This window comes from Palaemon carinicauda, chromosome 30 (assembly GCF_036898095.1).
Source record: "Palaemon carinicauda isolate YSFRI2023 chromosome 30, ASM3689809v2, whole genome shotgun sequence".
Taxonomy (NCBI): domain Eukaryota; kingdom Metazoa; phylum Arthropoda; class Malacostraca; order Decapoda; family Palaemonidae; genus Palaemon; species Palaemon carinicauda.
This window is the reverse complement of record NC_090754.1, coordinates 41,718,775-41,733,305: the sequence shown is the minus strand read 5'-3', so window position 1 is coordinate 41,733,305 and position 14,531 is coordinate 41,718,775. Positions and strand designations below refer to the sequence as shown.

Below are 14,531 nucleotides of genomic sequence, written 5' to 3'. Positions count from 1 at the left end.
TGCATTTTTTCGCTTAGTCATGTTACCGTAAGGAATTGGCAAGTAGTGTCGCAAAACTTATATTTTTATAGTGTTGGAAAGTGTTTCTAGATGATCTGGCTACCCATGCCTATCTTTTTTTTAGCCAGATATGGCGTATATATAGGTATGTGTTCGATTTTCCGGTGATTGCCATTTTTTCGTTTTTTCCCAATTCTTTCAAAATTACTACGTACTAAGGAACTATCACAGAGTAATGATTCCTCTAGATGTTTATTTGTCGGAAAATTTTGTTTACTTTTTTTTTGATTGAATATCATCAAATTTTTTTATCTAAAATATTATATTGTTTTACATTTTTTTTTTCGATTTTATTTCCCTTCAAAAAATTTTTTTTGGGTCAGAATTTCAATTTTATAGTCGTAAAATAATCGACAATTATCCAGCAACCCACCATACAATTTTTATGCATATCCAATAATAATTAGATTAGTAAATAACACCTTGAAATTGACATACCCTTCCTACATTTCAAGTGGCAGATTAGGGAGTCTGAGTCAGTGTGGTTGGCGGCCATTTTGTGGACATATCCGAAGCGTAAGCTGCCCTATCTATATATATTCTTGTTCCCTATAGAATTTGTGATATTTTGGTATATTTTTACCTGCATAAATATCATATTATATATCAAATATATGTATTTTTTTACGAAATTTCTAAGTACTCAAAAAATTACCTTTAGATATGGCCCCTGATATAAATGTAATTTACAAAATAATGAAGATTTTTTTACATATTTCTATTTTAGGATAACATATGTTTATTCCCTAAAAAAATTAGCAACTTCCTATTTCATTTGGGTACCCAAAAAAATTCATGAAATTTGGACAAATTTTTTTGGCCAAAAAAAGTTACTCTTTTTTTTCTCATTTCAGATCTTCACCTCCATGGGTCTGACTTCATCCAAAATACATCAAGATGTGTCCTAAACATTCAAGAATCAATTCCTAAAAGGATTTGTGTATATATGTATAAACTTTTTTTTTATGAATTTTTATGTCAGGTCTTTTTTTTTTCTACTTAATTTTTTAAAATATTTATAATAAATAGTTTTTCTGCAGATGAGTAGTATTTATCTTTACAGTTGTTTTAAGCATTCATTGAAGTTTTTTTTGGCAAAAGAAAAAAGGAGGTTACTGCAAAAACTGATTTTTCAAGAATTTTTTTTGGCGTCGGGGTCGTTCGCGTCCGAGTATACCCTTAAAGGGGTGTCCGAGGAGCGTACCTATCCAGGGTTAAGATAAAAAGACGCGAACACTGACTTGCTTTTCCAATAGGTTGCGTCGATTATACTTCGCAGAGATCTATTTTGTTTAAAGGCCACGGAAGTTGCGACAGCTCTAACTTCGTTGTGTCCTTACCTTCAGCAAAGCTTGGTCTTCCTCATTCAGATGGGAATGAGCTTCTCGTATTAACAGTCTGATAAAATAGGATAAAGCATTCTTTGACATAGGCAAAGATGGTTTCTTAACTGAACACCATAAAGCTTCAGACGGGCCTCGTAAAGGTTTAGTTCGTTTTAAATAGAACTTAAGAGCTCTTACAGGGCATAATACTCTTTCTAGTTCATTTCCAACCATACGATAAGCTTGGAATATCGAACGATTTTGGCCAAGGTCAAGAAGGCAGCTCGTTTTTGGCTAGAAAACCAAGTTGTAGAGAACATGTAGCCGTTTCAGATGAGAATCCGATGTTCTTGCTGAAGGCATGAATCTCACTGACTCTTTTAGCTGTGGCTAAGCATACCAGGAAAAGAGTCTTTAAGGTGAGATCTTTCAGGGAGGCTGATTGTAGCGGCTCGAACCTGTCTGACATAAGGAATCTTAGTACCACGTCTAAATTCCAACCAGGTGTAACCAAACGACGCTCCTTCGTGGTCTCAAAAGACTTAAGGAGGTCCTGTAGATCTTTATTGTTGGAAAGATCTAAGCCTCTGTGACGGAAGACTGATGCCAACATGCTTCTGTAACCCTTGATAGTGGGAGCTGAAAGAGATCGTTCTTTCCTCAGATATAAGAGGAAGTCAGCTATTTGAGTTACAGAGGTACTGGTCGAGGATACGGATACTGACTTGCACCAGTTTCGGAAGATTTCCCACTTCGATTGGTAGACTCTAAGGGTGGATGTTCTCCTTGCTCTAGCAATCGCTCTGGCTGCCTCCTTCGAAAAGCCTCTAGCTCTCGAGAGTCTTTCAATAGTCTGAAGGCAGTCAGACGAAGAGCGTGGAGGCCTTGGTGTACCCTCTTTACGTGTGGCTGACGTAGAAGGTCCACCCTTAGGGGAAGTGTTCTGGGAACGTCTACTAGCTATCGAAGTACCTCGGTGAACCATTCTCTCGCGGGCCAGAGGGGAGCAACTAGCGTCAACCTTGTCCCTTCGTGAGAGGCGAACTTCTGCAGTACCTTGTTGACAATCTTGAACGGAGGGAATGCATATAGATCTAGATGTGACCAATCTAGGAGAAAGGCATCTATATGAACTGCTGCTGGGTCCGGGATTGGTGGGCAAAATATTGGGAGCCTCTTGGTCATCGAGGTTGCGAAGAGATCTATGGTTGGCTGGCCCCAGGTGGCCCAAAGTCTCTTGCATACATCCTTGTGGAGGGTCCATTCTGTTGGAATTATTTGTCCATTCCGACTGAGACAATCTGCCATGACATTCAAGTTGCCTTGGATGAACCTCGTTACTAGTGATATGTTTAGACCTTTTGACCAGGTGAGGAGGTCCCTTGCGATCTCGTACAACGTCAGAGAGTAGGTCCCTCCTTGCTTGGAGATGAACGCCAAAGCCATGGTGTTGTTCGAGTTCACCTCCACCACTTTGCCTTGAAGGAGAGACCTGAAGCTTTTCCAGGCCAGACGTACTGCCAGTAGCTCCTTGCAGTTGAAATGCATTGTCCTTTGACTCGAGTTCCATATCCCCGAGCATTCCCGACCGTCTAATGTCGCACCCCAGCCTACGTCCGATGCGTCCGAGAAGAGAACGTGGTTGGGAGTCTGAACAGCCAGGGGAAGACCCTCTCTTAGGTTGATATTGTCCTTTCACCAAGTCAGACAAGACTTTATCTTTTCGGAAACCGGGATCGAGACCGCTTCTAGCGTCTTGTCCTTTTTCCAGTGAAAAGCTAGATGGTATTGAAGAGGACGGAGGTGTAGTCTTCCTAGTGACACAAATTGATCCACGGATGACAGTGTCCCTACCAGACTCATCCACAGCCTGACTGAGCAGCGTTCCTTCTTCAGCATCTTCTGGATGGATAGCAGGGCTGGGGGCTGATCGTCTTGTTGTTCAGCAACGTCCTCATCAGAGGGTTCCTCATCCGAAACTGATGAGGAAACGGCAACGGAGTGGGCAACGTCTGGCTCGCTGAATCCGGTCGCACTGGTGGATGCGTGACGGAGCCAGACGCAATATCATGGAACTGCTGCACAGTCTGTGAACTGTCAACAACCATGGGTGCGCGAGGAAGCACAGCGTCAACCCGAGACTGTCTAGACCATCTGGGTTGTGCAGTCAACACCCTACCGGGTTGCTGAGGTTGACGCACTGCGTCAAAACAAGTCACCTCTGCTGGTTGTTGAACGTCCTGAACGTCAACAACCACCTCCGAGCGTCGCTTAATGTCAACGTGCGGCTGGCAACCCACACTGGGTCGCATCGGTGGAGTAACCACCTCAACTGGCAGACGCGAGTAGGTTACCTCAGCGTCAACAGGGCGCACAACCGACCGGTTGGAAGGTTGTTGGCCAGAAGGTTCTTCTCCGCATTTAAGTCCTCTATCAAGGACGCAAGCTTGGACTGCATGTCTTGCAGCAAAGCCCATTTAGGGTCTACGGGAGCAGGTGTGGCAACAGACGGGGTTGGCAACAGACGGGGTTAGCGACTGAGGCGGAACCGTTTACCATCCCTGAAAGCCTTGTTATGCGTGACATAATAGTACAGCAAAACTTCAAAGGCTCGACAACAGCTGTGAAGTTGACCTGTAAACAACTTGGAGCGTCTCCTGGCTAGGCGCCAGGGAGAGTCTACCAGAATTGAGAAGTCTATCTGGGCAGAGGCATGAACTCCCAAGCCGAGAACTTCTCTCGTGTCATATCAGACTCTCGCTCTATAAACCAGTTTAAAAGAAGGGAAAGCAAAGGCTGTATCCCCCAAACTCCTCCTGGTGAAAAACCAGTCGCCTAGCCAACGTAACGCTCTCTAGGAAAGCGAGAGAGCACTAGCTTAAAAACAACGGCTTCGAAGTAGCTAGGCCTAGTGTAAGCTCTGACGTTTAGGCGAACGAGGAGCAGCAGTTACAAAAAGATCCGGACGAAGATCCTTAAAAAAATCATCATGATTTAATTAAAGTTCATAGGAGGCTAAGCAGCTTTAGGCTCCTCTCCATCTGACAGAGTCCTCAAGGGAATATCAGTAGGAGGGAGAACAGCAACTTCCTCATCTACAGGAACCTTGTCCGATAAAAGCTGAGTCTCTCACTGGTGCATTAGTAGCGGACCAGAACGCAACGTCATGTAACTGCTTGACAGTCTGTGAACTGTCAACAACTGAACTGTCTACCACAACAGGTGCGTGAGGACGCACAGCGTCCACTCGAGACTGCTTTGACTGCCTAGACTGAGCAGTCAAAACAACTCTAGAATGCGGAGGTTGACGCACAGCGTCAAAACAAGTCAACTCCGATTGTTAGTGAACGTCTTGAACGTCAACAGGAGCATCAGCCAGTGGCCTAACGTCCAAATGCGGCTGAAAAACCACACGAGACCGCATCGAGTGTGGTTCTAAACAACCTGACTGACGTGACTAAGCTACGCCAACGTCAACAGTAAGCACAAAGGAACGTTAGGTTGGCTGAAAGCCAGGATATCGATGAGATAAACGGCTAGACTCAACGGACTAATCGGCAGAATAGTCTTCCATAAGGGAGGCAAGCATATACTGCATGTTTTGCCATACAACCCCTTAAGGATCAACGGAAATGGTTGTGGTAATAGACGAGGGTAACGTCTGTGACCGCAACACTTTGCCTACAAAAAAAGACTCTCGGAGTCTGTGTTACGCTTTTGTTAGGCGGCGAGCAGTTATCCGATGACTGCATAGGGTCAGAGCTGTCCTAATGGCTGTAACCAGGACGCTGGACCTGTCCTGAAAGGACTGACTATCGCTTAAGGGCTTCGAAACCTTGTGACAGGTTTCTTATGCGAATAGCCTACGGATGGCGAGGAGAAACAACGTCTCTCTCGTCTTATGGTAGGGGAGATCTTGGTAAGATACACCCGATACCATAGAGGGAAAACGTCTGTTCGTTGGTCAAGGCCTCTCGAACCCATAAGTCGTTTGACATTACTTCTCCCCTGGGCTTGGGAGCTTGTAAGAGGTCCCGGACTAGGTGAACGACAGGCACGAACAGACGAACCCTCGGACGCAACACTAACACTTTGCGCCTCGGACGCAACACTGTAACACTTTGCGCATATCACTTTATCACTTCGATTTTCTGTTTTGCACTTATTTCTACCTGAAACACGCAATTCTACCCTTCATTAAAAGGTAGTAATTGCGAAATTAGTCGTATAATGCAAGCTCATAATACCAGCAAAAAACAGAAAACATATTTTAAGATAAAAAAAAAAATCAGTGGCTGGGAAAGAGACTAAACACTAGTTCATATAACTACGTTTTCAATCTCTCACCGCACATAGCCTGGGGACGAGAATAAAAACCTAAAAACGTTTTATCCTTCCTCCCCGTACAGCGACTAGGGACGTGAGTAACACGAGAACAACGTTACCCGCTTGAACGAAACTTTTTCTCTCCTCTCTCTCCCTCCGTCTCTATCTCTCTCTCTCTTGATTTCGCACCTAAGAGAAGAGCCCAATTATATATCGTCAAAAAAAACATGTTATTTGACTAAAGGAAAAAACTGAAAGGTTTTTCAAATAAAAAGTTCCTTTAAATTAGAATTTAAAACATTTAAGCTAAGAAAGAATGAACAAAACGTCAGAATCGATTTACTCTTACTGCAAAGTGAAACCGTGATACACTCTCTCTCTATCGTAACGATAGAGCGCATGTTGAACGTCCTGAACGTCAACAACTGCGTAGCATAAAAAACTAAACGTTAGTTCATCTTTGAAAACAGTACGAAGACTATCAAAGAAATTCTTTCATAAAAAGTTACATTTAAAAAGTTTTAAATCCTTAGCTCTTTAAAAGCTAAAGACGATATAAAGGGCTCAACGTTGATTAACTTCGGTTTCCAAGTTAGGACCGCCTACTCTCAGGAAAGGTCTGTATAAACAAAGCATTAAAATTTATTTTTATATGTTTATAAAAAATGGAAAGTTAATCGAAGAGGCCTAATAAAGGCGGAGAGATATAAAATATATATAGGAAAATCTATAACGTGATAAGATAATTACTAAAAGCCTAAACACACTTCCGTCTAAGGGAAGGGTCGGCCATTTAAAAGTGAAAGAAAGTCCATACTCTCTTTGTCACCATAATTAAATCTATCCAAAACGAGTTCAAGTTTTAAGATGAAGATAAAACACCTGCATAGCGAAAGCTCAAAACTAGAATAGTGTACTTCACCAAATAGTTGTGAAAACAAATCCAGTTAGCAACAGCGAATTAGTAGGTCTTGCCGGTAGCCCGACAGAGAGAAAATTGAGTTCTTTGTTTACATTGAGTAATGGGTATCTGAACGACAGATGGCGCTGTTGAGTACACCCCCTACCTGTGTAGCGATCGCTGGCGAATTTTTACGTAGAGTTTTTCTGTCGAGCAACAGAGTTGCAGCTATTATAATCACCGGCTAAGTTAAATATTGAAAAATGTAGATTACCAGCATCAATATCAGATCATCCATGTAACGGTACGAATGCCTCAATATCAAGTTAAGGAAAAGAAAAAATAAGACCCAGTCAATCTACCATTCCTCCTGACTTACATTGTAACATTTTTCATATTATCATTATTATTAAAAGGAGGAGATTCGATTCACCAGCCCAATGAGTCAAGCTCAACTCTTACAGAGCTGGCACTATATTTCCATAGGCAAAATGCTTTCTGTCCTGTATGGGAGCTGTGCTGGCTGTACAACTACTAAGAGTTCCCACCACAGGGCCAAGAACAAATGTTGAAGGAATTGTAGAAATACTCCCTAGAATAGAAGGTTTTAAAGGTTCATACTCCTTAACCTTATCCGACTACAAGATTTTTTAGTCTAAAGTGGAACCAAAACCTATGACTTTGTGAGTTCTAGTTCACTCTGGTACCTTGACCCCTTCAAAGATTGAATCATATGCTTTTATAGTCTCTCAAGGCCAAAAGAGACTATTTTTCAACAACTTTTTCTTAGTTCTGACACTGCTGGGGAAGAGTCACTGACACTGAAGCCTTAAATATTGAGTCCTCTTCAAATACCAATGCAGAGACCGCACAAGATGAAAAGTATAACCTCTTGATTACCACCGATGCTTCATGAAGTGTGGGAATAAAGGTCTCGAACCTGGGTCATTGAGTTCTTAGTTTGGCCATGAATTTAGGCACAAACTAAGAGACCTTCCAATCTTCTGAAATGAATAAGAGAGTTTGTACAATTCTACAATTTACTTCGCCAAAGCTACATCTAGTAAAAAGACAGCCTTGAGAGTTAGAACTCTGTCTAATGACCTTCTACAGCGCTCACATACGGCATACCTAAGAAATTTGAAAAAAATGGGTGCCTGAGGTCTTCGGATGGGCAAGACTGCTCAAAGCTCTTCATAAGCATAGACAACTCCCACAAAGAGGAGAGGCTATGCTCTTCAACTGGATGACAAAGCTCAAGGGTGTGCAGTAATCTTCCACAGTCATGACAGAGAAGCTTCTTGGTGAATATTGATGAGTAATGAAACTGGCTGATAGGCCTACAGCCTGATTCACTGCCCATATGTGCATCTGCTTTCTTGACTTGCTAAGAGGTAAGGGTGCCACCTTGTTTGTTGATGCAAGCTACTACGACGATGTTGATGATGCTCGTCAACTCCACCTAGTGCTTCCCCAAACATTTTTGTAATGCTTATAACTCCAAAACATTGATACAAATGCACTACACTGTACTGTACTTCTACTGACTACACACCTGGGTGACCCAGTTGCCCAAGTGAAAGCCCCATCCCTCTTTCGACACTTCTGATAACAGTTGCAAGTATAGAGGTGGGGAGTTGAGAGAGACTACCAAGATTGGCCCATATCTCCTATCTCATTTGAACCAGAGAGAATGGGGGATCTCTAGAGGCCGATCAGTGATGTTACAACACCGATGACGGGATTTCTGGTGAAGATGCCCATGACTACCAGGAAGAATGAGCTTACCCAAAGAGGAAAAGTGACTGAGAAGACTTGCCAATGTTAAGCAACTTCCTTATCCATCAGGTAATCCAACCTCTGCTTGGGCCCGAGATACGACCTCTCTAAATTTATCACAACCACCCGGTTGCGACTAAAGTTGAGAAAGTTATCTGGATCCTGTAGCAACTGCCTTTCTGAGAATGCAATGGTCAAAGAATTATCAGGATATCTCAAAATAAGTATCCCATATGGGAGATCCAGGCTGCCATAAGTGTGAACACTTGAGTGAACGCCTAAAGAGTAATGCATAGTCCAGATACAGGGTCTTCAACTGGTACACTGCTCTATTAAAGATGACGTGGAGATACTTCCAAGAGGACGGATAAATGGGTACTAGGATGTACTCATTCTTCAGGTCCACTGAAAACATGAAGATTCTTTCCCCAGTGGAACTCAATACAGTTCATAGCACCAATCTGAACCTGATTGCTGTAAAAACTGGTTTAGAGGAGAGTGCACTGTAGAAGTCATGATATCCATTTAGAATAACTTTGAGTGCAATCTTCTCCAACATCCCTTCACCTCTACAACAATGCTAAGGCTTTGGGTAGATACAAACATCGACAATTTGCATGAAAGGGATGGGATGGTAGTCTAGAAAAGATATTGAGTACTCATCCCAAAGGACACTCACTACCTAAGGCTCAGCAATGTTTTCAGCCCAATGCCCAAAGGCATGCCAGGCATACACCTACTTGTGGCAGCAGTAGAGGGGATAACTCCAACATAAGCATCCCTCTCTACCTCTTCTCAGCCTCCCTTACTTAACTGGTCAAGAAGAGGCCTCAAAATAGCTGTACATCCACACAATCCTTCCGAGTGGAAGAAGCTGCAGGTTGTACTAATCTGCGTCTGCTTCTGTTGGTACTGAGCCAAGGTCCAGTGCTTTCAAGGCACAAGAAAATGGCTTGGCAATCTTGTTAACCCCACGAATACAAGCATTCTGTCCAAAAGACAGAGCCAGCAAAGTAATCTGGGTCCAATGAAGGACCTAGCTGCTTGTCATAGGGGAGATAAAAACTTCTGGCACCTATCAAACTAGAGATAGAACAGGTACCAAGTACCCTTCCCTCTGTTGATAATGGTGAAGACTAAATCACGGCGTTGTGCTATGACCACGCGGTCATGTGACCTCAGTCACTAACCAGTGATCACCAGATGCACACAAGAGTGAAATGACACCCACGACACATGCCCTTTTCTCCATTCGGGATACCACAGAATCCAAAAGAAAGAACGGAGTAGTATTCTCCCTTCCAGGACCAAAGTGGAGTGAAGAACCCAAGCTCCTAAAACATCTAACCAATGGCATGAGTGCATAGCTCTGCATGGGGCCATTCAACTTTAGCTAGCCTGGCTACCGAGTTAGTCAAGATAGCTACCTGGGTCTCGGTCCTATCGTGGCCAGAGCCATGGGTATGACCAAGAGCAAAGGGCCAAGGTGGAGGGGGAGGGGTAAGGGGAAGGGGAGGGGGGGGAGGGGTAAGGGGAAGGGGAGGGGGGGAGGGGTAAGGGAAAGGGGAGGGGGTGGAGGAGGAGGAAGGGGAGGGGGTGGAGGAAGGGGAGGGGGTGGAGGAGGGGGTGGAGGAGGGGGGAGGAGGAGGAGGGGAGGGGGTCAAGGAGGAGGAGATTATTTGCTTCTACTTTTTACCAAGCTTCTCCTCCAGTTCTGCTGGGCAGAGGTCATATGTGCGACCATCAACAACAACGTTCCACCAAAAGGAGAGCCACAGGGGTTGCTCCAACAGGAACAACAACACAGGGGAAGCGGTAGGCACTCTCACTGGCCTCCGTAATAGGGTTACTGATACAGGGAGTGTGAGAGTCACAGGGCCCTAAGGTGACAGGCACAGAGAATACCACTGACGCTAATCACAGCGAACTGGTACCAAGACGACAAGCACAGGTTTTTACTAGACCCAGAACCATCTCGCACCATTCCAGCTTTATAAATTCCCCTTCCAAAAGGGCAGAAGCATTCTTAACAGCCTGCTAAACTGTTTCTTGGCTCAGGGTGCACTGCAAGGATCACCACTGGGGTCACTGACACTACTGGTACTGGGATCACAGCTGAATCCCTGGTGCTACCACTGGAAGGCCAGGGTCACTCATCATCGGTAGTCTTCAAGGAAGAGCTTCCAGCACTAAGACAACTGTGAAAAAACTTCCCAATGTACATCCAATTTTTTTGTTCTCCAGAGGCATACTCTCTGGGAACAAGCCTAGGGCGCATATCCAATAATTTCAGCGAAAGGCAATCTCAATGAGGAGTACAAAGTGCTAAACAGTCTCTACAGTATTGTCATGGGCATTGTCAAATATATTGCTAGGTAAGAATTACTCTTCCCACTCTTCAAAAAATAAGACCACCTTTAACAGAAGGTTAAAATCTCCATTTGATAAAAGGGGATAACTGTGAACAATCATGCCCTAATCCCAATAAACTGATGCACGGTCAAACCTACACTCTAATTCCATTATTAACATAAAGTAAATATCAAACATTCAAACCAAAATGTAAGAGATAAAAATTACACAGCCTGTACTTGTTGCAGCTAGAGACAAAAGCGAAGTGTCTTTTACAGGAGAGTGGGCGTGTTACTCACCTGCGCTCACCACCTGTCATTAACTACCACACTAATGTTTTCACCAGTTGTACTAGCTAAAGACAATTCCCTATTTTAAAGAATTGAAGGTTTGTATAGAGATAGGAACAAAACTAAATTGAATAAGGAATCTACCATAATTAATGACAGTGATTTACTCTAAAACATTTTACCTAACAATATAAAGAAAATAATGATATTTCCCATCTGGTGTAACTTCCCCTACCCTGCCTAGTAGAGGGTGCACCAAAAAATTTTTCCTGCCTTCTACAGTTCATTTAAAACATGAAGTAAAATAACATTGTTCTTCATCTTAGTTTCTTTACATGGAAACAAAATTTTCATTTTTAGCAGTCTACCCATATTTGTTATGCACAATTCATTATTATGTATGTGAGAAAGAGATGCGATTGTTTTCAAGACTCCTTTTCTAGTTTGACAATTTATGAAAATTAAAGATGCAGTAATATGATTCCATAACAAGCTATTACATATACAATATACTGAAAAGAAATAGAAAAAAACTATCAGTCACGTATAAATTTACCTTCATATCAAATTCCCGCACCATTGTGATGATCCCATTGCAGGAATATGCAAAATTGAACCCTTCCTGAAGACGTACTCTAGAAAGACAATAAAAATGTTTTAGTTTATATAAAATAGATAAAAAAGATGAATAAATAAAATCTGTTCAAGGATAACCTTAAAATAAACAGCAAAACTGAAAAAAAATTATATTTTCACAAAAAAATCTCAAAGTCATACAAGAACTATCTTTAAAAACTTTAAATATCTAAAAACATATTTAAAAGGAAAAAACTGAACCAAAAAATTTAGATGTAAGGAAAACAACAAATAAATATCATCTCGGTTGGCTTACAGGATTTTCTACTTGAAACAGAGCTAAAAGTAGATAAACTCTCCCTTGTTTTGAGCGGCTAAAGATTTAGAAAACCAAAATACTGTGAATCAAATCTAAAGATAACACACCTTGCTAAAGTATTCAGAATTCTAGCTACAGCATTAAGGGAGACAGCTGGAGCGTTGGGAGCTTGAACAGACCAAATCCACCTCCTATGATGTAAATACCGCGAAAGCAGGGACATGTTGTTGGTTGCAGACTTGGTGGCACCCAGATTAGAATGAAGGTATTTAGCTGATGCATTGCTTGAGCTTTCTTGGACAATACAGCTCAGCAAATTACTTGGGACCTTCTCGTACCTTATGATGGAATAACGAATTGAGAATTATATCTTAAATGATATCCTCACTAACATATTAAGCTATAATTACAGCAACAAATTTCTCTCCTTTTCAAAACCTTGTGTTTAAGTAGGATAGAAAATTATGTAATTAAAAAGAAGAGCAAAGTTTGACAGCTTAGATCAAATCTTTAACTCAATCACTCCTATTTATAGGCAAGATGCACTACATTAAATCTAGTTGTTATATTCATAGTCAATGTTTACTTGAATGACTTTACCAAAATCATCTGTGAGCCTTACCATTTATATCAAGAGACCTCATGCCAGCATGGGCCCTTCCTAGTACCATCAAAATCTTTTGGTACATATTTAATTTTTTTTCACATACCCAGTAATCAATACTGATACAGAAATGTAAATTTACTCAATTATAGCCATTAATTTTTCTTATTCTAATTAAAATGAACCACTACAAAAAAAAATTACTATATTTCACAAGAAAAAGAACCAAACATAAAACTTACCATATCAAAATTTTTTCAATCGGTTTATGATTGATAACACAACAAGGAATATTGGAGGCTGCACGAGTGAGCACGGGACGAAGCCCTGTTTCCCTGAGTTCTGCAGCTGGAGAAAGTGTCATTTCAACACCTTCAATGAGTTTTTCCTGGAAGACAGACATATAAATGTACAAATATCAGCATATACAGTACTACAATTGCCATAAATTCCCTGATCTCAACAGCCAGACTAACTCCAGACTGAGTAACCTTATTTGCCAATAAAACAAGAGAAGCCCACTCAATAGGGAGGTCCTTCTCACTAACACCATGGCTCATACCAGTACAGTATCCATAGATAGTATTTCAGACTTTTGTTTCTGTTGTCAACATTTTTACATTTCTATCAATTACAGTACTGTATATACCTGTTTTATTCAGTCATCCTTATAATAAGAATGTTTCCTTTTTATGTGTAGATTACTTTCTTTTCCCATCCAAAAGTCTTTTTCCATTCTCCAACATGGTTACGAATTATTATAACCCCTAAATTCTACATTATCCAATACTGTATGTCTATATATAAAAAGTTTCACTTTATTAAGATTTTGATAACATTTAGTGCAGATGACATTACAAAATTACAATAATTGCAGGACCCATGCCATAAAATTAATTTCTCCATCTGAAACCAGCTTTATCACTATCTTTTTAAACAATAAGAGGGATCTATTATAAAAATGATATTTTAATTATAGAATAAATTTTTTAATATACTTACCCGGTGAATATATAATAGCTGCTGCTCCAGCGGCTCGACAGAAAAACACACAAAAACTCGCGAGCGATCGCTATGAAGGTTGCGGGTGTGCCCACCAGCGCCAACTATCGGCCAGATACCGCACATGCATGTAAACAAGCCTCAATTCTTCTCGTCCCGCTGCGTCTCTATTGGGGAGGAAGGGAGGGCCTTTAATTTATATATTCACCGGGTAAGTATATTCAAAAATTTATTTTATAATTAAAATATCATTTTTAAATATTTAACTTAGCCGGTGAATATATAATAGCTGATTCACACCCAAGGTGGTGGGTAGAGACCAGAGTTAATTAAGTTTACAGCGTATATGCTTAGAGTTTTTGACAGTTATAATATAACAAAACCCAAATATATAGGTACCTGGTAAGGAAGTTGACTTAGACGATTACTCTGCCTTGTAAGTCTGTCTTCCTCACGAAGCCCAGCGATCCTCTTAGGATGCTGAAAGACTCCCAGAAGCTGAAGTATCAAGGGCTGCAACCCATACAAACAGGACCTCATCAAACCCCTAATCTGGGCGCTCTCAAGAAATGACTTTGACCACCCGCCAAATCAACCAGGATGCGAAAGGCTTCTTAGCCTTCCGTACAACCCAAAAAACAATATTAAAAACATTTCAAGAGACAGATTAAAAAGGATATTGGAATTAGGGAAGTGTAGTGGTAGAACCCTCACCCACTACTGCACTCGCTGCAACGAATGGACCCAGTGTGTAGCAGTCCTCGTAAAGAGTCTGGACATCTTTTAAGTAAAATGACGAGAACACTGACTTGCTTCTCCAAAAAGTCGCGTCCATAATACTTTGCAGAGATCTATTTTGCTTGAAGGCCAAGGAGGTTGCTATAGCTCTAACTTCGTGTGTCTTAACCTTAAGCAAACATCGGTCTTTCTCATTCAAGTGAGAATGAGCTTCTCGTATTAAAAATCTGATAAAATATGACAAAGCATTCTTTGACAT

At 41.4% G+C, this 14,531-nt stretch overlaps 1 protein-coding gene across 1 annotated transcript in view; it reads right to left on the bottom strand.

The window, feature by feature from the left end:
* The window catches only part of LOC137623054 (KICSTOR complex protein SZT2-like), a 362,398-nt gene that overhangs the window by 290,444 nt on the left and 57,423 nt on the right, over positions 1-14,531 (bottom strand). The window contains exons 15-17 of the mRNA XM_068353692.1: positions 12,775-12,920; positions 12,036-12,266; positions 11,590-11,668 (exon numbers count right to left, since the gene is read on the bottom strand). Coding sequence (XP_068209793.1) covers positions 11,590-11,668; positions 12,036-12,266; positions 12,775-12,920 — 456 coding nt within the window. The remainder of the gene's footprint in view (positions 1-11,589; positions 11,669-12,035; positions 12,267-12,774; positions 12,921-14,531) is intronic.